This window comes from Salmo salar, chromosome 12 (assembly GCF_965601325.2).
Source record: "Salmo salar chromosome 12, fSalSal1, whole genome shotgun sequence".
Taxonomy (NCBI): Eukaryota; Metazoa; Chordata; class Actinopteri; order Salmoniformes; family Salmonidae; genus Salmo; species Salmo salar.
This window is the reverse complement of record NC_138302.1, coordinates 102620449-102644929: the sequence shown is the minus strand read 5'-3', so window position 1 is coordinate 102644929 and position 24481 is coordinate 102620449. Positions and strand designations below refer to the sequence as shown.

Below are 24481 nucleotides of genomic sequence, written 5' to 3'. Positions count from 1 at the left end.
ATTGTGTCCCGCCACCCCCCAACCCCTCTTTTACGCTACTGCTACTCTCTGTTTATCAGATATGAATAGTCACTAGTTACTTTAACCATGTCTACATGTACATACTACCTCAATCAGCCTGACTAACCGTTGTCTGTATGTAGCCTCGCTCCTTTTGTAGCCTCTCTACTGCATATAGCCTGTCTTTTTACTGTTGTTTTATTTCTTTACCTACCTATTGTTCACCTAATACCTTTTTTTGCACTGTTGGTTAGGAGCTTGTAAGTAAGCATTTCACTGTAAGGTCTACACCTGTTGTATTCGGCGCACGTGACAAATCAACTTTTGATTTGATTTGCTTGTTGGAGTACATTTCATGGATAAGGATGTGTTTTCGGGAGAGGACGCACGGGGGAAAGGTGGAGTCCATTAAAGTGACCAGGAGTGGTATGGTGTTGATTTATAGTATGTCAGAAGAACAAAATAAAAGTGCATTGTGTCTCAGGGAATTATTTGTAGAATAAAGTAGAAAAGCTTTGATTTTCTGAACAGGGTAATGATTAAAAGGGTGTCATGAGGTTGACAATCTAAAGCAACAGGTACCAGGAGTAGTGGATGCACTTCGATTGAACTGAATAATGAATGAATGGAAAGAGGAAAGCCTTTCGGTGCTATCGCTATTTGATGAAGAGTCTCCTTCGACAACATGTAAAGCTGGGGTATATGACAATTCCAGGAATGCCCTGTAAGTAATGTTTCCCTCAAATATTTGGGAGCATTGAGCAAATTTTAGGTCTTGTGAGCGTAAAATTTAACGTTGTGGGAATTTTTGCAAATTTCCGGCGTGAACACTGAGACTGTCCCATTACAGTTTTAGACAGAGGCCAAAAAGGCTATTGTGGCAAATTGCAGGGAATATTGTAATATTGTATGAATATTGATTGAGCCTGTAGGGATCAGAGTAGACATTCGAATTAGAATAAAGGACTACATTTATTTTATTTTTTGTAGTTTTTTGGGGGGGTAATATGGGTATGGTTTCCATGGTTTTTATTAAAGTACCTCAGTTTCCCCCCCAAACAGTAGGTGGCGTCATGCCCCTCTAGCGTCTGTTTGCGGACCGCTTGTAATACCATAGAGTTAGGAGACCGTCGCGAAACGGGCGGAGCGTCCGAAACCTCACTGTTTTACCACCAACTTATTTAGGATTTTGTCAACAGAAACGCCACTTCTTTCAACAAAAGAAATACCTTCACCGGGTTCTCTAAAGAGGAAGCTTTCTCTATGGTGTTTATACATATATCATTGTTGTTTTTTTTGTTGAGAAGAGGCTAGCTGTTCATTTTGTCGATGCAATGGTAACATTATTAGCTGTCTAATGTTACATATCTAGCTAGATACGTAGCTAAATAACAGTCTTGTGTACATTGGCATACGTCTGTGTAGGTATCACAAAGTATACTAACTAATAGGTGGCCATAATCAAGGTTTTTTTCCCCCGTGAGTCATTTGAAAGACACTGGAAATGGTGTTTATTTTACGGTTACCCAACACGTAACGAGCTATCCTGGCAAGCTTGCTAGCTAAGTTAGCTGGTTTTGTTATGTTTTGAACAGCACGTCGGAGCTAACGTTAGCCACCAAGCCATGGAGACGTGTGTGTGTAGCTAGCTAGTTAACATTAGATACAGCTAGATAGCCCCTGGTTTGTTTACTTTCCTTGGTAGCTAGCTAAGTAACGTTAGCCAATTGATCTTAAATTTCGTTAACTATCTGATTGATATCATGTAACATGAAATTCATCTACTGATGATGCCAAGCTACAGTAGCTCCCAAATAAATCCTCTTAACTCCCATCTGTCATGCTGTTAACTATGTGACAGCCTAGCTCTCTCTCTCTCTCTCTGTGTGTGTGTGTCAACATTTGATAAGTGACATTTGTTTAGCTTATTTTATTATCCGTAACATGAACTTTGACACCTGCTTGTTATAATCGGTTGGGTGTCAAACCACACGCTCTTAATTGGGTGTGAGTTAGTATCTTTATGTCCTTGACACAAAGAAAAACATTACTGCTGGCTTATGATTGTAAAGATAATTGGGTGATATACTGTAGTTTCTAGTTAACAATATGTGTGGTGCCTGTTATCTAACGAACTGTCTGTCTGTCTGTCTGTCATCTCAGATGAACAGCAACGGGAATAAAAGGGCACCGTCTACAGCCACCCAGAGACTGAAACAGGACTACCTCAGGATAAAGAAAGACCCTGTGCCTTACATCTGTGCTGAACCCCTACCATCTAATATCCTCGAATGGTAAGGATTCTCTCTCTCTCTCTCTCTCTCTCTCTCTCTCTCTCTCTACATTTACATTTAAGTCATTTAGCAGACGCTCTTATCCAGAGCGACTTACAAATTGGTGGATTCACCTTATGATATCCAGTGGAACAACCACTTTACAATAGTGCATCTAAATCTTTTAAGGGGGGGGGGTTAGAAGGATTACTTTATCCTATCCTAGGTATTCCTTAAATTCCTCGAATGGTAAGGATTCTCTCTCTCTCTCTCTCTCTCTCTCTCTCTCTCTCTCTCTCTCTCTCTCTCTCCCTCTCTCCACTCACTCCACTCTCACTTTCTCTCTCCCTCCACTCACTTGCTCCTCTCTCTCTCTCCACTCACTTGCTCCTCTCTCTCTCTCTCTCTCTCTCTCTCTCTCTCTCTCTCTCTCTCTCTCTCTCTCTCATATATATATATATATATATATATTGAAAGGGTATTAGAGTAGGAGTGCTGATCGCTGATCTAGGTTCAGGTCCTCCTGTCCATGTAATCTTATTCATTATGATCTTAAAGGGTACGGGCCATTTTTGAATACGGGCCATTTGGAGTGATGAGTGGCTTCCTCAATCCTCACCTTGTCTCCTTTCTCCTTCATCTGCACTGATCTGAAAACAGAAGGTGAAAACTGGATGATGGTGATTTCATGCTGTGAATGTACTTTTTACCTGTCCCAGTTCTTCTGAGTCAGTGTAAATGAAGGAAAGGAGACCAGAAGGAGGAGGATGCAAGGAAGCTACTTCATTAGACTATTGAGATGCACCCGAGGTCTCTGTGGAAAAACATGTATTGAATTCTAACAGGATCTTTATAGTGTGAATGAATAGTAGACATTTGTTAACTAAATCAGTAATGGTTGTGTTCTTAAAGTGGTAGTACTCAATTGTGTTTTGCAATAAGTGCTTTTTCTTCCCTCTTATCTCCAGGCACTATGTTGTTCGAGGTCCTGAGAAGACCCCATACGAAGGTAAATAATTTCACTTTACGTAAGTTCTCAGTTCTCTGAATAATATCACTTTTAAATTATCCCGTACTAACTATTGTCCTTTAATTCTGTGTCTGACTAAATTGTTCAGAATGTTCCTTTTTTGATTTGCTTAGATTTTCAGAATGATGGATTCATTTTCGACAATATTGTGTTTTATACTAGATTGTCCGTTTTAAGTGATTGAATGTCTTGGTCCTTTGTTCCACAGGGGGATATTATCACGGCAAATTAATATTCCCTCGGGATTTCCCTTTTAAACCACCCAGCATCTACATGATCACACCAAACGGGAGATTTAAGTGTAACACAAGGTAAGAATCAAATTACCCAGAATGCATGTGAACGTACAGTACTAGAAGATACTATGAAGATGGCGCCGTACTGTATAGCCACCGTTTTATGAGCGCCAACCCAACTTAGTTTTTTTTCTGATTCTTTTGGTGTTTTATTTTCATGAAATGTATCCGCTATAATTTATAACCGACAATAACTTTTGAATGTCAAGATCGGCGGTTACTTACCTCACTTTCGGCTTCGAGTGATCTTTATGTAATTCCTCAATTTTCGGAGCATCCAAGAGGAAACGCCGGCGTTGCGTAGACAAGAGAGGAGGAGTTCTGGTTAAGGCGAAGGGAGAGCCACCTCTACCTTCCATTCTATTGGCCAGTCACTTGATAATAAGATGCATGACCTCCGACTTTTGATTGGCTACCAACGTGACACTCGTAACTGGAATATTCTCTGCTTTTCTGAAACATGGTTTTTGGACAAGATACCCTCAATGGCTATGCAACTCAATGGATTTTCTCCATTCACCGAGCGGACAGGACTGAGTGGAGTCAGTGAAATCGAGAGGGGGAAGTGGTTTCCCTCTTCATCAACAAACAACAAATGGTGTCTGCGGGTGGAAGTCTCGACCTATTGCTCACCCGTCTCGGGAATACCTGATGGTCTAATGCCGACCCTTCTACTTCCTGTGGGAGTTTACATCTGTTATCATGACTGTGATTCCACCTCAGGACACAAAAAATAACAAGATGGCATTTAACCAACTGTACGAGGCTATAAACAAGCAGGAAAACTTACACCCGGAGTCTGCTGTTCTGTTTGCCGGCTATTTTAATTCCACATCATTAAGAAACGTGATGCCCAACTTCCTTCACCACTAGGGGGCGATAAAGTCCTAGACCACTGTTACTCTACCCATTTTAATTCCTCATCACTCCTTTTCTCAAAAATATCTTTAGAAAGACAAGATGGCGCCCGAAGAACATGGCTGACATTTTACATTCTCCCAACCAATTGTGCTATTTAAAAAAAATAATAATAATTGCGTTTTGTGTAACTTATTTTTTTTACTTATTGTGTACATAATGTTGCTGCTACCATCTCTTATGACCGAAAAGAACGTGTGGACATCAGAAAAGCGATTACTCACTGTGGACTGGAAGAAACTTTTTCCTTTAACGAGTCCAACGAGAAGGATATCCTGCTTTCATTGGAACAGGCCCAGATCCACGCCTTTTGCGTGAAGAAAAGACGCCAGAAAAGGGGACGCAGATCGGGGATCCTTCTGAGAAGCCGGAGGCAAGCGAGTAAACTCCCAATGCCTTCCATTCTCCTTGCTGACATGCAATCGTTAGAAAATAAGATTGATGACCTACTATTAAGATTATCCTACCAACGGGACATTAAAAACTGTAACATCTTATGTTTCACCGAGACGTGGCAGAACGAAGAAACTGACAATATAGAGCTGGCGGGATTTTCCATGCACCGGCAGAACAGAGACTCTACCTCTGGTAAGACTAGGGGTGGGGGTATGTTTCTATTTGTCAATAACAGCTGGTGCGCGATGTATAATTTTAAAGAAGTCTCGAGGTATTGCTCGCCTGAGGTAGAATACCTTATGATAAGCTGTAGACCACACTATCTACCAAGAGAGTTCTCATCTGTATTATTCATAGCCATCTATTTACCACCACAAAGCGAAGCTGGCACTAAGCCCGCTCTCAACCAACTCTATAATGTAATAAGCAAAGAAGAATATGCTCACCCAGAAGCAGCACTCCTAGTGGCCGGGGGCTTTAATGCAGGCAAACTTAAATCAGTTTTACCAAATTTTTACCAGCATATCATATGTGCAACCAGGGGAATAAAAATCCTAGACCACCTTTACTCCACACACAGAGATGAATACAAAGCTCTCCCTCGCCCTCAATTTGGCAAATCTGACCACAATTCTATCCTCCTGATTCCTGCTTACAAGCAAAAACTAAAGCAGGAAGTACCAGTGACTCGCTCAATACGGAACTGGTCAGGTAACGCGGATGCTACGCTACAGGACTGTTTTGCTAGCACAGACTGGAATATGTTCCGGGATTCATCCACTGACATTGAGGAATACACCACATCAGTCATCAGCTTCATCAATAAGTGCATTGATGACGTCATCACCACAGTGACTGTACGTACATATCCCAACCAGAAGCCATGGATTACAGGCATCATCCGCATCGAGCTAAAGGGTAGAGCTGCCGCTTTCAAGGAGCGGGAGAGTAATCCGGATGCTTATAAGAAATCCCGCTATGCCCTCAGATGAACCATCAAACAAGCAAAGCGTCAATACAGGACTAAGATTGAATCCTACTACACCTGCTCTGACGCTTATCGGATGTGGCAGGGCTTGAAAACTATTACGCACTAGAAAGGGAAACCCAGAAGCGAGCTGCTCAGTGACGTGAGCCTACCAGACAAGCTAAATGCCTTTTATGCTCGCTTCAAGGCAAGCAACACTGAAGCATGCACAAGAGCACCAGCTGTTCTGGATGACTGTGTGATAATGCTCTCGGTAGCCAATGTGAACAAGAACTTTAACCTCTTGGGGCTAGGTGGGACGCTAGCGTGCCACCCGTGGTGCACCCTATCAACAGCAGGTGCATTTCAAGAGCGGCAAATTTGAAACCAAATAAATGTCAAAATTCAAATTTTTCAAACATACAACTATCTTACACCCTTTGAAAGATAAACATCTCCTTAATCTAACCACGTTGTCCGATTTCAAAAAGGTTTTACGGCGAAAGCATAAAGTTAGATTATGTTAGGAGAGTACATTGACAATAGCTGTGTGTAATGTTTTGTCAATTCAAAGACAGGGTCACCAAAACCATAAAACCAGCTAAAATTATGCACTAACCTTTTACAATCTCCATCAGATGACACTCCTAGGACATTATGTTAGACAATGCATGCATTTTTAGTTCTATCAAGTTCATATTTATATCCAAAAACAGCGTTTTACTATGGCATTGATGTTGAGGAAATCGTTTCCATCCGATAACCGGCAGTCAAGTCAGCACCACAAATTAAATAATTAAAATTAGAAAACATTGGTAAATATTATATTGTCATTTAAAGAATTATAGATTTACATCTCTTGAATGCAATCAACTTGCCAGATTTAAAAATAACCTTACTGGGAAATCACACTTTGCAATAATCTGAGCACTGCGCCCAGAAAAATATGCTTTGCTATACAGACAAACGGCCATGTTGGAGAGATCGAAAATACTATGTAAATAATCCATTACCTTTGATTCTCTTCATCAGATGTCACTTCCAGGTATCACAGGTCCATAACGAATGTAGTTTTGTTCAAAAAAGCTCATCATTTATATCCAAAAAGATCCGTGTTGTTAGCACATGATCTAAGCCAGCCGGACTTCTCGTCATGAACGAGGGGAAAAAATAAATTTACGTTCGTTCAAACATGTCAAACGTTGTATAGCATAAATCATTAGGGCCTTTTTTAACCAGAACATGAATAATATTCAAGGTGGACGAATGCATTCTCTTTTTAAAACGTTTTGGAACGAGGGTACCCAACATGACCTTGCGCGCCAGAGTCTAATCGGCCATCACCGTTCCAAGGCTCTTGTTCGGTCAGATCTCATAGTAGAAGATTCAAAACACTTTGTAAAGGCTGGTGACATCTAGTGGAAGCAATAGGAAGTGCCAAAACATTAATCAGCCCCTGTGTGTTTCAATGGCATAGGCTTAAAGGTAATTCAACACATCAGGTATCCACTTCCTGTCAGAAAATGTCTCAGGGTTTTGCCTGCCAAATGAGTTCTGTTATACTCACAGACACCATTCAAACAGTTTTAGAATCTTTAGGGTGTTTTCTATCCATATATAATAAGTATATGCATATTCTAGTTACTGGGTAGGATTAGTAACCAGATTAAATCGGGTACGTTTTTTTATCCAGCCGTGAAAATACTGCCCCCTAGCCCCAACAGGTTAAACAGGTCAACATTCACAAAGCGGCTCGGCCAGATGGATTACCAGGACGTGTACTCAAAGCATGCGCAGACCAACTGTCAAGTGTCTTCACTGACATTTTCAACCTCTCCCTGACCGAGTCTGTAATACCTACATGTTTCAAGCAGACCACCATAGTCTCTGTGCCCAAGGAAGCGAAGGTAACCTGCCTAAATGATTACCGCCTCGTGGCACTCACGTCGGTAGCCATGAAGTGCTTTGAAAGGCTGGTCATGGCTCACATCAACAGCATCCTCCCGGACACCCTAGACCATTCCAATTCGCATACCGCCCCAACAGATACACAGATGACGCAATCTCAATCGCACTCCACACCGCCCTTCTCACCTGGACAAAAGGAACATCTATGTGAGAATGCTGTTCATCGACTACAGCTCAGCGTTCAACACCATAGTGCCCACGAAGCTTATCACTAAGCTAAGGATCCTGGGAGTGAACATCTCCCTCTGCAACTGGATCATGGACTTCCTTACGGGCTGCCCCCAGATGGTAAGAGTAGGCAACCATACGTCTGCCACCCTGATCCTTAACACTGGGGCCCTCGGGTGTGTACTTAGTCCCCTGTTGTATTCCCTGTTCACCCACGACTGCATGGCCAAACACGACTCCAACACCATCATTAAGTTTGCTGACGACACAACAGTGGTAGGCCTGAGCACCGACAACGATGAGACGGCCTATAGGGAGGTGGTCAGAGAACAGGCAGTGTGGTGCCAGGACAAGAACCTCTCCCTCAATGTGAGCAAGACAAAGGAGCTGATCGTGGACTACAGGATAAGGCGGGCCGAACACGCCCCTATTAACATCGACGGGGCTGTAGTGGAGCGGGTCGAGAGTTTTAAGTTCCTTGGTGTCCACATCACCAACAAACTATCATGGTCCAAGCACACCAAGACAGTCGTAAAGAGGGCACGAGAAAACCTATTCTCCCTCAGGAGACTGAAAAGATTTGGCATGGGCCCCCTGATCCTCAAAAGGTTCTACAGCTGCCCCCCCCCTCCCCCCCCCGTACGCTGCTGCTACTCGCTGTTTGTTATCTATACATAGTCACTTCACCCCCACCTACATGTACAACTAGCCTGTACCCCTGCACACTGACTCAGTACTGGTACCCCCTGTATATAGCCTCCACATTGACTCTGTACCGGTACCCCCTGTATATAGCCTCCACATTGACTCTGTACCGGTACCCCCTGTATATAGCCTCCACATTGACTCTGTACCGGTACCCCCTGTATATAGCCTCCACATTGACTCTGTACCGGTACCCCCTGTATATAGCCTCCACATTGACTCGGTACCGGTACCCCCTGTATATAGCCTCCACATTGACTCTGTACCGGTACCCCCTGTATATAGCCTCCACATTGACTCTGTACCGGTACCCCCTGTATATAGCCTCCACATTGACTCGGGACCGGTACCCCCTGTATATAGCCTCCACACTGACTCTGTACCGGAACCCCCTGTATATAGCCTCCACATTGACTCTGTACCGGTACCCCCCTGTATATAGCCTCCACATTGACTCTGTATCGGTAGCCCCTGTATATAGCCTCCACATTGACTCTGTATCGGTACCCCCCTGTATATAGCCTCCACACTGACTCTGTACCGGAACCCCCTGTATATAGCCTCCACATTGACTCTGTACCGGTACCCCCCTGTATGTAGCCTCCACATTGACTCTGTATCGGTAGCCCCTGTATATAGCCTCCACATTGACTCTGTATCGGTACCCCCTGTATATAGCCTCCACATTGACTCTGTATCGGTGCCCCCTGTATATAGCCTCCACATTGACTCTGTACCGGTACCCCCTGTATATAGCCTCCACATTGACTCTGTACCGGTACCCCCTGTATATAGCCTCCACATTGACTCTGTACCGGTACCCCCTGTATATAGTCTCCACATTGACTCTGTACCGGTACCCCCTATATATAGCCTCCACATTGACTCTGTACCGGTACCCCCTGTATATAGCCTCCACATTGACTCTGTACCGGTACCCCCTGTATATAGCCTCCACATTGACTCTGTACCGGTCCCCCCCTGTATATAGCCTCCACATTGACTCTGTACCGGTACCCCCTGTATATAGCCTCCACATTGACTCTGTACCGGTACCCCCTGTATATAGCCTCCACATTGACTCTGTACCGGTCCCCCCCTGTATATAGCCTCCACATTGACTCTGTACCAGTACCCCCTGTATATAGCCTCCACATTGACTCTGTATCGGTACCCCCTATATATAGCCTCCACATTGACTCTGTACCGGTACCCCCTGTATATAGCCTCCACATTGACTCTGTACCGGTACCCCCTGTATATAGCCTCCACATTGACTCTGTACCGGTCCCCCCCTGTATATAGCCTCCACATTGACTCTGTACCGTAACACCCTGTATATAGCCTCCACATTGACTCTGTACCGGTACCCCCTGTATATAGTCTCCACATTGACTCTGTACCGGTACCCCCTGTATATAGCCTCCACATTGACTCTGTACCGGTACCCCCTGTATATAGCCTCCACATTGACTCTGTACCGGTACCCCCTGTATATAGCCTCCACATTGACTCTGTACCGGTCCCCCCCTGTATATAGCCTCCACATTGACTCTGTACCGGTAACACCCTGTATATAGCCTCCACATTGACTCTGTACCGGTACCCCCTGTATATAGCCTCCACATTGACTCTGTACCGGTACCCCCTGTATATAGCCTCCACATTGACTCTGTACCGGTACCCCCTGTATATAGCCTCCACATTGACTCTGTACCGGTACCCCCTGTATATAGCCTCCACATTGACTCTGTACCGGTCCCCCCCTGTATATAGCCTCCACATTGACTCTGTACCGTAACACCCTGTATATAGCCTCCACATTGACTCTGTACCGGTACCCCCTGTATATAGTCTCCACATTGATTCTGTATCGGTACCCCCTATATATAGCCTCCACATTGACTCTGTACCGGTACCCCCTGTATATAGCCTCCACATTGACTCTGTACCGGTACCCCCTGTATATAGCCTCCACATTGACTCTGTACCGGTCCCCCCCTGTATATAGCCTCCACATTGACTCTGTACCGTAACCCCCTGTATATAGCCTCCACATTGACTCTGTACCGGTACCCCCTGTATATAGCCTCCACATTGACTCTGTACCGGTACCCCCTGTATATAGCCTCCACATTGACTCTGTACCGGTACCCCCTGTATATAGCCTCCACATTGACTCTGTACCGGTACCCCCTGTATATAGCCTCCACATTGACTCTGTACCGGTCCCCCCCTGTATATAGCCTCCACATTGACTCTGTACCGGTAACACCCTGTATATAGCCTCCACATTGACTCTGTACCGGTACCCCCTGTATATAGCCTCCACATTGACTCTGTACCGGTACCCCCTGTATATAGCCTCCACATTGACTCTGTACCGGTACCCCCTGTATATAGCCTCCACATTGACTCTGTACCGGTAACACCCTGTATATAGCCTCCACATTGACTCTGTACCGGTACCCCCTGTATATAGCCTCCACATTGACTCTGTACCGGTACCCCCTGTATATAGCCTCCACATTGACTCTGTACCGGTACCCCCTGTATATAGCCTCCACATTGACTCTGTACCGGTACCCCCTGTATATAGCCTCCACATTGACTCTGTACCGGTACCCCCTGTATATAGCCTCCACATTGACTCTGTACCGGTACCCCCTGTATATAGCCTCCACATTGACTCTGTACCGGTACCCCCTGTATATAGCCTCCACATTGACTCTGTACTGGTACCCCCTGTATATAGCCTCCACATTGACTCTGTACCGGTGCCCCCTGTATATAGCCTCCACACTGACTCTGTATCGGTACCCCCTGTATATAGCCTCCACATTGACTCTGTACCGGTACCCCCTGTATATAGCCTCCACATTGACTCTGTACCGGTACCCCCTGTATATAGCCTCCACATTGACTCTGTACCGGTACCCCCTGTATATAGCCTCCACATTGACTCTGTACCGGTACCCCCTGTATATAGCCTCCACATTGACTCTGTACTGGTACCCCCTGTATATAGCCTCCACATTGACTCTGTACCGGTGCCCCCTGTATATAGCCTCCACACTGACTCTGTATCGGTGCCCCCTGTATATAGCCTCCACATTGACTCTGTACCGGTACCCCCTGTATATAGCCTCCACATTGACTCTGTATCGGTACCCCCTGTATATAGCCTCCACATTGACTCTGTACCGGTACCCCCTGTATATAGCGTCCACATTGACTCTGTACCGGTACCCCCTGTATATAGCCTCCACATTGACTCTGTACCGGTACCCCCTGTATATAGCCTCCACATTGACTCGGTACCGGTACCCCCTGTATATAGCCTCCACATTGACTCTGTATCGGTAGCCCCTGTATATAGCCTCCACATTGACTCTGTACCGGTACCCCCTGTATATAGCCTCCACATTGACTCTGTACCGGTACCCCCTGTATATAGCCTCCACATTGACTCTGTACTGGTACCCCCTGTATATAGCCTCCACATTGACTCTGTACCGGTGCCCCCTGTATATAGCCTCCACACTGACTCTGTATCGGTACCCCCTGTATATAGCCTCCACATTGACTCTGTACCGGTACCCCCTGTATATAGCCTCCACATTGACTCTGTACCGGTACCCCCTGTATATAGCCTCCACATTGACTCTGTACCGGTACCCCCTGTATATAGCCTCCACATTGACTCTGTACCGGTACCCCCTGTATATAGCCTCCACATTGACTCTGTACCGGTACCCCCTGTATATAGCCTCCACATTGACTCTGTACCGGTGCCCCCTGTATATAGCCTCCACATTGACTCTGTATCGGTACCCCCTGTATATAGCCTCCACATTGACTCTGTACCGGTACCCCCTGTATATAGCCTCCACATTGACTCTGTACCGGTACCCCCTGTATATAGCCTCCACATTGACTCTGTACCGGTACCCCCTGTATATAGCCTCCACATTGACTCTGTACCGGTACCCCCTGTATATAGCCTCCACATTGACTCTGTACCGGTACCCCCTGTATATAGCCTCCACATTGACTCTGTACCGGTACCCCCTGTATATAGCCTCCACATTGACTCTGTACCGGTACCCCCCTGTATATAGCCTCCACATTGACTCTGTACCGGTACCCCCTGTATATAGCCTCCACATTGACTCTGTACCGGTACCCCCTGTATATAGCCTCCACATTGACTCTGTACCGGTGCCCCCTGTATATAGCCTCCACATTGACTCTGTACCGGTACCCCCTGTATATAGCCTCCACATTGACTCTGTACCGGTACCCCCTGTATATAGCCTCCACATTGACTCTGTACCGGTACCCCCTGTATATAGCCTCCACATTGACTCTGTACCGGTACCCCCTGTATATAGCCTCCACATTGACTCTGTACCGGTACCCCCTGTATATAGCCTCCACATTGACTCTGTACCGGTACCCCCTGTATATAGCCTCCACATTGACTCTGTACCGGTACCCCCTGTATATAGCCTCCACATTGACTCTGTACCGGTACCCCCTGTATATAGCCTCCACATTGACTCTGTACCGGTACTCCCCTGTATATAGCCTCCACATTGACTCTGTACCGGTACCCCCTGTATATAGCCTCCACATTGACTCTGTACCGGTACCCCCTGTATATAGCCTCCACATTGACTCTGTACCGGTACCCCCTGTATATAGCCTCCACATTGACTCTGTACCGGTACCCCCTGTATATAGCCTCCACATTGACTCTGTACCGGTACCCCCTGTATATAGCCTCCACATTGACTCTGTACCGGTACCCCCTGTATATAGCCTCCACATTGACTCTGTACCGGTACCCCCTGTATATAGCCTCCACATTGACTCTGTACCGGTACCCCCTGTATATAGCCTCCACATTGACTCTGTACCGGTACCCCCTGTATATAGCCTCCACATTGACTCTGTACCGGTACCCCCTGTATATAGCCTCCACATTGACTCTGTACCGGTACCCCTGTATATAGCCTCCACATTGACTCTGTACCGGTACCCCCCTGTATTTAGCCTCCACATTGACTCTGTACCGGTACCCCCTGTATATAGCCTCCACATTGACTCGGTACCGGTACCCCCTGTATACAGCCTCCACATTGACTCTGTACCGGTGCCCCCTGTATATAACCTCCACATTGACTCTGTACCGGTGCCCCCTGTATATAACCTCCACATTGACTCTGTACCGGTACCCCCTGTATATAGCCTCCACATTGACTCTGTATCGGTACCCCCTGTATATAGTCTCCACATTGACTCTGTACCGGTACCCCCTGTATATAGCCTCCACATTGACTCTGTACCGGTACCCCCTGTATATAGCCTCCACATTGACTCTGTACCGGTACCCCCTGTATATAGTCTCCACATTGACTCTGTACCGGTACCCCCTGTATATAGCCTCCACATTGACTCTGTACCGTAATACCCTGTATATAGCCTCCACATTGACTCTGTACCGTAACACCCTGTATTTAGCCTCCACATTGACTCTGTACCGTAATACCCTGTATATAGCCTCCACATTGACTCTGTACCGGTACCCCCTGTATTTAGCCTCGTTATTGTTATTCTTATTGTGTTACTTTTTATTATTACTTTTTATTTTAGTCTACTTGGTGAATATTTTCTTCTTGTTGAACTGCACTGTTGGTTAAGGGCTTGTAAAGTCAGAATTTCACAGTAAAGTCTACACTTGATGTATTCGGCGCATGTGACAAATAAAGCTTGATTTGATATTTAATGCTAGGCAGGAAGTTAAGTTAATAAACTGTGCCCTTTATGTGACCTATGGCCCCATTCCACCCTAATCAGTGACTACAACCATGTGATTGCCTTTCCCTTACTTAGTAATGTTCCAAGCCCCTGGCTCATATCCAACCTTAATTCACCCCCCACCATATACATTCCTCCTACAGATAACCATTATCTTCTGGTGTAACAAGTGTTTTCAAATTACAACCCAACAGCTGAAACTTCTCCTTTCCATAGGAAGTCTAACAGTAACATGTTACTGACAGAATGTAAACGTTCTGCATTCCCCTCAGTAACACGAATAAGGATATTTTATAAGTCAGAACCCGTCAATGTAAGTAAATAATTAGTCTAGTGTACATGTCAAACTGTACGTGATATAGCCTATTTGTATTGGCTGCAGATGTTGACATGAGAGAGGCGCCTGAAAATGTAAAATAAACTTTTTAATGAGACTTTGAATTGCATATACAGTACCAGTCAAAAGTTTGGACACACCTACTCATTTGAGGGTTTTTCTTAATTTTTTACTATTTTCTACATTGTAGAATAATAGTGAAGACATCAAAACTATGAAATAACACATATGGAATCATGTAGTAACCAAAAAAGTGTTAAACAAATCTAAATATATTTTATATTTGAGATTCTTCAAAGTAGCCACCCTTTGCCTTGATAACAGCTTTGCACACTCTTGGCATTCTCTCAACCAGCTTCATGAGGTAGTCACCTGGAATGCATTTCAATTAACAGGTGTGCCTCGTTAAAAGTTAATTTGTGGAATTTCTTTCCTTCTTAATGTGTTTGAGCCAATCAGTTGTGTTGTGACAAGGTAGGGGTGGTATACAGAAGATATGAGTAGGTGTTCGAAAACTTTTGACCGGTTGTGTATGTATGTATGTATGTATGTGTATACACACACACACACACACACACAGCACAGAGGTCATCTTTTGTACTATGGAGGAGAGTAGATTGACAGGCTAATGCTGTTCGTTACTGATTATTGACGAAAAGTCAATGTGGACAGTTCAATAAGGACGCGAGCCGTTGCATTCCCGATGTCTCTCGTAGCCTACGTTGGAGTTGTGATGCCTGTGAAAGGGACCGAATCACGTGACGGACATTAGCTAATAACAATTAAGATATCTAAGAGAACCCTGCTGTGAGTGAGAGGTGCTTTGGAGCACGGCGATTGACAGTCGGGACAAGGGAATTGTAATTATTATTTTCGGGTTTGAGAAAATCTGCAAGTAAGAATGGGAGAAAAATCCCAAATCCAGATGTACAGAGCTGATCGATGCCCAAGACGACTCAAAGCTGTAATCGCCTTCCGAAGGTGCCTCTACAAAGTATTGACTCAGGGATGTGAATACATAGGTAAATGAGATATTTCTGTATTTCATTTTCAATACATTTTCAAAAATGTATAAAAAAAACAACATGTTTTCAAATTGTTGTTATGGGGTATTGTGTGTAGATGAGTGAGAAACTATATTTAATCAATTTGGAATTCAGACTGTAACACATAAAAATGTCAAGGGATATGAATACTTTTTGAAAGCAGTCTCTCTACCTCCAACTCTCCAGTATCCCTGCACATTTGTAAATATGGTATTGGAACTGACCCTTTATATACACTACGTGACCAAATGTATGTGGACACCTGCTCGTCGAACATCTCATTCCAAAATCATGGGCATTCCTATGGTGTTGGTCCCACCCCCCCTTTGCTGCTATAACAGCCTCCACTCTTCTGGGAAGGCTTTCCACTAGATGTTGGAACATTGCTGCTATAACAGCCTCCACTCTTCTGGGAATGCTTTCCACTAGATGTTGGAACATTGCTGCTATAACAGCCTCCACTCTTCTGGGAAGGCTTTCCACTAGATGTTGGAACATTGCTGCTATAACAGCCTCCACTCTTCTGGGAAGGCTTTCCACTAGATGTAGGAACATTGCTGCTATAACAGCCTCCACTCTTCTGGGAAGGCTTTCCACTAGATGTTGGAACATTGCTGCTATAACAGCCTCCACTCTTCTGGGAAAGCTTTCCACTAGATGTTGGAACATTGCTGCTATAACAGCCTCCACTCTTCTGGGAAGGCTTTCCACTAGATGTTGGAACATTGCTGCTATAACAGCCTCCAGTCTTCTGGGAAAGCTTTCCACTAGATGTTGGTACATTGCTGCTATAACAGCCTCCACTCTTCTGGGAAGGCTTTCCACTAGATGTTGGTACATTGCTGCTATAACAGCCTCCACTCTTCTGGGAAGGCTTTCCACTAGATGTTGGAACATTGCTGCTATAACAGCCCCCACTCTTCTGGGAAGGCTTTCCACTAGATGTTGGAACATTGCTGCTATAACAGCCTCCACTCTTCTGGGAAGGCTTTCCACTAGATGTTGGAACATTGCTGCTATAACAGCCTCCACTCTTCTGGGAAGGCTTTCCACTAGATGTTGGAACATTGCTGCTATAACAGCCTCCACTCTTCTGGGAAGGCTTTCCACTAGATGTTGGAACATTGCTGCTATAACAGCCCCCACTCTTCTGGGAAAGCTTTCCACTAGATGTTGGAACATTGCTGCTATAACAGCCCCCACTCTTCTGGGAAGGCTTTCCACTAGATGTTGGAACATTGCTGCTATAACAGCCTCCACTCTTCTGGGAAAGCTTTCCACTAGATGTTGGATCATTGCTGCGGGGGACTTGCTTCCATTCAGCCACGAGCATTAGTGAGGCCGGGCACTGATGTTGGGCGATTAGGCCTGGCTCGCAGTCGGCGTTTCAATTCAACCCAAAGGAATGCTAGATGGGGTTGAGATCAGGGCTCTGTGCAGGCCAGTCAAGTTCTTCCACACCGATCTCGACAAACAATTTCTGTATGGACGTCGCTTTGTGCACGGGGGGCCTTGTCATGCTGAAACAGGAAAGGGCCTCCCCCAAACTGTTGCCACAAAGTTGGAAGCACAGAATAGTCTAGAATGTCAGCCCTAGACCATTATTCCTCCTCCACCAAACTTTACAGTTGGCACTATTCATTGGGGCAGGTAGCGTTCTCCTGGCATCCGCCAAACCCAGATTCGTCCGTCGGACTACCAGATGGTGAAGCTTGATTCATCACTCCAGAGAACCCGTTTCCACTGCTCCAAAGTCCAATGCCACCGAGCTTTACACCACTCCAGGAGACGCTTGGCATTGAGCATGGTGTTCTTAGGCTTGTGTGCGGCTGCTCAGCCATGGAAACACATTTCTTGAAGCTCCCGAGGAAAAGTTATTGTGCTGACGTTGCTTCCAGAGGCAGTTTGGAACTTCGGTAGTGGAGTGTTGAAACAGAGGACAGACCATTTTTTACGAGCTTCAGCACTCTGCGGTCCCGTTCTGTGAGCTTGTGTGGCCTACCACTTCGTTGCTGAGCCGTTGTTGCTCCTTGGCGTTAACAGCACTTACAGTTGACCGGTGGCAACTCTAGCAGGGCAGAAATTTGCTTAATTTTATACACCTGTCAGTAACGGGTGTGACTGAAGTAGCCAAATCCACTAATTTGAAGTCGTGTCCACATACTTTTGTGTGTGTATATATAGTGTAACGTAATTACTCTATTGTGTTCTTCTTTTCTTTTTTTAAACTTTTTTTTCTACCTTGTTGTTTTTAGTTCTAAATCATTACTCCATTGTTGGGTTTTGAGCTGAAAGAAAGGCATTTCACTGTACTTGTGCTCGTGACGTTAAAACTTCACCATGGATCTAAGTACATATCATAAATGGGTGTATTTTAGTCTCAGGGTTCAAACTATGGAACTGTCTTCTGTTAAATCATTTCATCCATTTCCTGCTGTCTTTTCCTGAGTGTGTCACGATATGTCTCTTCCCCCTCCTGACGGAGTGTGTCACGGTCTGTCTCTTCCCCCTCCTGGCTGAGTGTGTAAAGGACGGTCTGTCTCTTCCTTCCCCCTCCTGGCTGAGTGTGTAAAGGACGGTCTGTCTCTTCCTTCCCCCTCCTGGCTGAGTGTGTAAAGGACGGTCTGTCTCTTCCTTCCCCCTCCTGGCTGAGTGTGTAAAGGACGGTCTGTCTCTTCCTTCCCCCTCCTGGCTGAGTGTGTAAAGGACGGTCTGTCTCTTCCCCCTCCTGGCTGAGTGTGTAAAGGACGGTCTGTCTCTTCCCCCTCCTGGCTGAGTGTGTAAAGGACGGTCTGTCTCTTCCTTCCCCCTCCTGGCTGAGTGTGTAAAGGACGGTCTGTCTCTTCCCCCTCCTGGCTGAGTGTGTAAAGGACGATCTGTCTCTTCCTTCCCCCTCCTGGCTGAGTGTGTAAAGGACGATCTGTCTCTTCCTTTCCCCTCCTGGCTGAGTGTGTAAAGGACGATCTGTCTCTTCCTTTCCCCTCCTGGCTGAGTGTGTAAAGGACGATTTGTCTCTTCCTTCCCCCTCCTGGCTGAGTGTGTAAAGGACGATCTGTCTCTTCCTTCCCCCTCCTGGCTGAGTGTGTAAAGGACGATTTGTCTCTTCCCCCTCCTGGCTGAGTGTGTAAAGGACGGTCTGTCTCTTCCCCCTCCTGGCTGAGTGTGTAAAGGACGGTCTGTCTCTTCCTTCCCCCTCCTGGCTGAGTGTGTAAAGGACGGTCTGTCTCTTCCCCCTCCTGGCTGAGTGTGTAAAGGACGATCTGTCTCTTCCTTCCCCCTCCTGGCTGAGTGTGTAAAGGACGATTTGTCTCTTCCCCCAGGTTATGTCTGTCCATCACTGATTTCCACCCGGACACGTGGAACCCAGCCTGGTCCGTCTCCACCATCCTGACAGGCCTGCTCAGCTTCATGGTGGAGAAAGGCCCCACTCTGGGCAGTATCGAGACCTCCGACTACACTGTGAGTTGGTATTACTGACCTTTAGTATGATTGACTTCATCCTCATCCTCATCAATCTACACACAATACCTCATCATGACAAAGCGAAAACAGATTTTTGGACATTTTTGGACATTTATTAACAAAAAATGAAATACTGTATTTACATACGTATTGCTATGAGAATCTAAATTTAGCTCAGGTGCATCCTGTTTCCATTGATCATCCTTGAGATGTTTCTACAACTTGATTGGAGACCACCTGTGGTAAATTCAATTCATTGGACATGATTTGGAAAGGCACACACCTGTCTATATAAAGGTCCCACAGTTGACAGTGCACGTCAGAGCAAAAACCAAGCCATGAAGTCTAAGGAATTGTCCATAGATCTCTGAGACAGGATTGTGTCGAGGCACAGATCTGGGGAAGGGTACCAAAAAATGTCTGCAGCATTGAAGGTCCCCAAAAACACAGTGGCCTCCATCATTGTTAAATGGGATTGAACCACCAAGACTCTTCCTAGCCAAACTGAGCAGTCGAGAGAGAATGGCCTTGGTCATGGAGGTGACCATGAACCCGATGGTCACTCTGACAGAGCTCCAGAGTTCCTCTGTGGAGATGGAAGAACCTTCCTGAAGGACAACCATCTCTGCAGCACTCCACCAATCAGGCCTTTATGGTAGAGTGGCCAGAGGGAAGCCACTCCTCAGTAAAAGGCACATGACAGCCCGCTTGGAGTTTGCCAAAAGGCACCTAAAGGACTCTCAGACCATGAGAAACAAGATTCTCTGGTCTGATGAAATCAAGATTGAACTCTTTGGCCTGAATACCAAGTGTCACGTCTGGAGGAAACCAGGCACCATCCCTACGGTGAAGCATGGTGGTGGCAGCATCATGCTGTGGTGATGTTTTCAGCAGCAGGGACTGGGAGACTAGTCAGAATCAAAGGAAAGATGACCCGAGCAAAGTACAGAGAGATCCTTGATGAAAACCTGCTCCGGACCTCAGACTGGGGGCGACGGTTCACCTTCAAAACAACGACAACGACCCTAAGCAGACAGCCAAGACAACGCAAGAGTGGCTTCGGGACAAGTCAGAGCCCGGGACCTGAACCCTGATCGAACGTCTCTGGAGAGATCTGAGATGTTGTCTTGTTGGAAGGTCAAAGGTCATGGTCTTGGAATCCTGTTTATTGACATTTTATCAGGTTCTAATGCAGATGTGAATGTAATGTCAGTCATATAGTAGTTAGGATAAATGACTGTGTTGTTGGCATGGTTTGCCTTATTTTCTGAATGATTGTTGCTCCTTTGGCTATTTTATTGTTTTGTTTATTTCCTCCAGAAAAGACAGCTGTCGGCCCAGAGTTTGACTTTCAACCTGAAGGACAAGGTGTTCTGTGAACTGTTTCCTGATGCAGTCGATGTGAGTCTGACTTGAAATAATTTACTAAACACAGATGCTATGTCAAAACAAACTAGTGAGTAGCATTACTTCATCTACTGACTGACTCCTATCCTTCTCCTCTCCGCTCTCTCTTCCCTCCATTTCTCTCTTCCAACCCTCACCTCTATTTTCCCTCCCTCTCTCTCTTCCCTCCCTCTCCCTCTCTCTCTTCCCTCTCTCTCTCTCTTCCCTCTCTCTCTTCTCCTCTCCGCTCTCTCTTCCCTCCCTCCCTCCCTCCCTCCCTCCCTCCCTCCTTCCCTACCTCTCTTCCCTCCCTCCCTCCATTTCTCTCTTCCAACCCTCACCTCTCTTTTCCCTCCCTCCCTCTCTCTTCTCTCTCTCTTCCCTCCCTCTCCCTCTCCCCTCACTCCCTCTCTCCAGGAGATCAAGCAGAAGCAGAAGGCCCAGGAGGAGTTGAGCACCCGCCCACAGCCCCTCCCCCTCCCAGACGTGGTTCCCGACGGCGACTTTCACCACGGCAACTACGAAATCCCCGCCCTCAACGGAGGCCATGCCCCCTTGGGCCCTGCAATGCTCGCCCCAGACCTACAGCAGCCCAATCGGAATCACGGACTGCTTGGCGGGGCCTTGGCTAACCTGTTTGTGATTGTGGGGTTCGCTGCATTTGCCTACACGGTGAAGTACGTGCTGCGGAGCATCGCCCAGGAGTGAGAGAGGAGAGAGCTGAAGAAAAGGGGACAGTTAACCCTCGGGCCAGTTACAGGACTATTAGAGGATTTAAACATGCGGGGGGGGGGGGGGGATGAATGGAACGGGGTTGGTTTATGATCCTCTCTGTGCTTATGACCCAGAGACCAGGTGGAAGTGCTTGACTCGTGGGTCGTATAGGGAAGCATAGACATTTAAGTTAAGGTAGATTGGTGATTCTCTGTGAAAAGCAACGTTAACATTGTATAGCAATGTGGCTTGACAGCCATGTTGACCGTAGGCTTAATTCATTGTTCTTCTCCACATCATTTCTCTGAATCCGCCGTGGTGTCTGTGTGCTAGATCAATTCTATCTGTTGTGCCGCCATGTTGGTTGATCCCTGTAAAGAATCATGTGGAATTTGGAACCATGTTTCTGTTCTGCCTGTTCCAGTTTTATGTAGGAGGAGATGGATAGCTCTCTGTTGCCGGGGAGAACAAGATTAAGTGTTCCCCTTCTGTGTCACCTGTAAGACAAACAGACTCCACCCCCAAGATATCCTCTCTCCAGGTGTCCCCCAAGGACGGTCTGCTGTCCCCAGGGACGGCCAGGGACGGTCTGCTGTCCCCAGGGACGGTCTGCTGTCCCCAGGGACGGTCTGCTGTCCCCAGGGACGGTCTGCTGTCCCCAGGGACGGCCAGGGACGGTCTGCTGTCCCCAGGGACGGTCTGCTGTCCCCAGGGACAGCTGGCTGTTCTGAGTCTCAAACCAATGTTCAACTGAAACTCATATGGCATTTTGTATTTATTTATTTTAATTAGGCTCATCAATATGAGTATTATCAATAACAACACGATAAAACCTGTTGTAGTCACCCCCCCCCCCCCAGGGCCCTTACCAAAATGGCTGACGGCTCTTTTCCGGGTGTCTTCTTCTGTTTCAGAACACATTTAGGATAGCATTGCCATGCTCCATCCACCCTGTTATCTAGCCTAACCCCCATACATACCATTCCTTATATAGTATACTACAGTAAATAGTACATTTGATCAGGGCTGTGCTCCATCCACCCTGTTATCTAGCCTAACCCCCATACATACCATTCCTTATATAGTATACTACTTTTGACCAGGGCCCGGCTAGTGCAGTATATAGTATACTACTTTTGACCAGGGCCCGGCTAGTGCAGTATATAGTATAGTACTTTTGACCAGGGCCCGGCTAGTGCAGTAAATAGTATACTACTTTTGACCAGGGCCCGGCTAGTGCAGTAATAGTATACTACTTTTGACCAGGGCCCGGCTAGTGCAGTAAATAGTATACTACTTTTGACCAGGGCCCGGCTAGTGCAGTATATAGTATACTACTTTTGACCAGGGCGTGGCTAGTGCAGTATATAGTATACTACTTTTGACCAGGGCCCGGCTAGTGCAGTAAATAGTATACTACTTTTGACCAGGGCCCGGCTAGTGCAGTATATAGTATAGTACTTTTGACCAGGGCCCGGCTAGTGCAGTATATAGTATACTACTTTTGACCAGGGCCCGGCTAGTGCAGTATATAGTATACTACTTTTGACCAGGGCCCGGCTAGTGCAGTATATAGTATACTACTTTTGACCAGGGCCCGGCTAGTGCAGTATATAGTATAGTACTTTTGACCAGGGCCCGGCTAGTGCAGTAAATAGTATACTACTTTTGACCAGGGCCTGGCTAGTGCAGTATATAGTATACTACATTTTATCAGGGCCCGGCTAGTGCAGTATATAGTATACTACTTTTGACCAGGGCCCGGCTAGTGCAGTATATAGTATACTACATTTTATCAGGGCCCGGCTAGTGCAGTAAATAGTATACTACTTTTGACCAGGGCCTGGCTAGTGCAGTATATAGTATACTACATTTTATCAGGGCCCGGCTAGTGCAGTAAATACTACATTTGATCAGGACTGTGCTCCATCCACCCTGTTATCTAGCCTAACCCCCATACATACCATTCCTTATATAGTATACTACAGTATATAGTACATTTGATCAGGACTGTGCTCCATCCACCCTATCTAGCCTAACCCCCATACATACCATTCCTTATATAGTATACTACAGTAAATAGTACATTTTATCAGGGCCCGGCTAGTGCAGTATATAGTACATTTGATCAGGACTGTGCTCCATCCACCCTGTTATCTAGCCTAACCCCCATACATACCATTCCTTATATAGTATACTACAGTATATAGTACATTTGACCAGGGCTGTGCTCCATCCACCCTGCCATCCACCCTGTTATCTAGCCTAACCCCCATACATACCATTCCTTATATAGTATACTACAGTAAATAGTACATTTTATCAGGGCCCGGCTAGTGCAGTAAATACTACATTTGATCAGGGCTGTGCTCCATCCACCCTGCCATCCACCCTATCTAGCCTGACCCCCATACATACCATTCCTTATATAGTATACTACAGTAAATAGTACATTTGACCAGGGCTGTGCTCCATCCACCCTGTTATCTAGCCTAACCCCCATACATACCATTCCTTATATAGTATACTACAGTATATAGTACATTTGATCAGGGCTGTGCTCCATCCACCCTATCTAGCCTGACCCCCATACATACCATTCCTTATATAGTATACTACAGTAAATACTACATTTGATCAGGGCTGTGCTCCATCCACCCTGCCATCCACCCTATCTAGCCTGACCTCCATACATACCATTCCTTATATAGTATACTACAGTATATAGTACATTTGATCAGGGCTGTGCTCCATCCACCCTGCCATCCACCCTATCTAGCCTGACCCCCAGTCACACCTGACACACCGGTTTCACAATGTTTTAGTTCCTCTTTCTACATATCTCCCGTTAATGAATCATTAGTGTTTATTTCCTCTCTTAGTTGGAAAATAATGTATTGCAGCATAGTTGGAAAAGAGGAGGGGAGCTGTAGGTTAACAAATAAATTACGCTTTGGTATGACCGTTTGTATGATGACTCATTCAATTACAG

General features: G+C 45.9%; 1 protein-coding gene across 3 annotated transcripts; it reads left to right on the top strand.

The window, feature by feature from the left end:
* The first annotated feature begins 1100 nt into the window (after positions 1-1100).
* LOC106566228 (ubiquitin-conjugating enzyme E2 J2) lies at positions 1101-24451 on the top strand. Of its 3 annotated transcripts, none has more exons than XM_014134104.3 (7): positions 1101-1266; positions 2164-2294; positions 3242-3282; positions 3512-3614; positions 19248-19386; positions 20710-20790; positions 21193-24451. In XM_014134104.3, the coding sequence occupies exons 1-7, from the start codon at positions 1264-1266 to the stop codon at positions 21481-21483; spliced, it is 789 nt and encodes a 262-aa protein (XP_013989579.2). In that variant the 5' UTR covers positions 1101-1263; the 3' UTR covers positions 21484-24451. The 3 variants fall into 3 exon arrangements, with proteins under 3 accessions (XP_013989579.2, XP_045547923.1, XP_013989580.2); XM_045691967.2 differs by having other exon boundaries at positions 1102-1266; positions 3242-3301; XM_014134105.3 differs by having other exon boundaries at positions 1102-1337.
* The last annotated feature ends 30 nt before the right edge of the window (positions 24452-24481 follow it).

Excerpts from the sequence above, each read along its gene's own strand:
- LOC106566228 (XM_014134104.3), top strand. Across the intron at positions 2,295-3,241 it reads CCATCTAATATCCTCGAATG|GCACTATGTTGTTCGAGGTC; the intron begins GTAAGGATTCTC and ends TCTTATCTCCAG. Across the intron at positions 3,615-19,247 it reads AGATTTAAGTGTAACACAAG|GTTATGTCTGTCCATCACTG; the intron begins GTAAGAATCAAA and ends CTCTTCCCCCAG.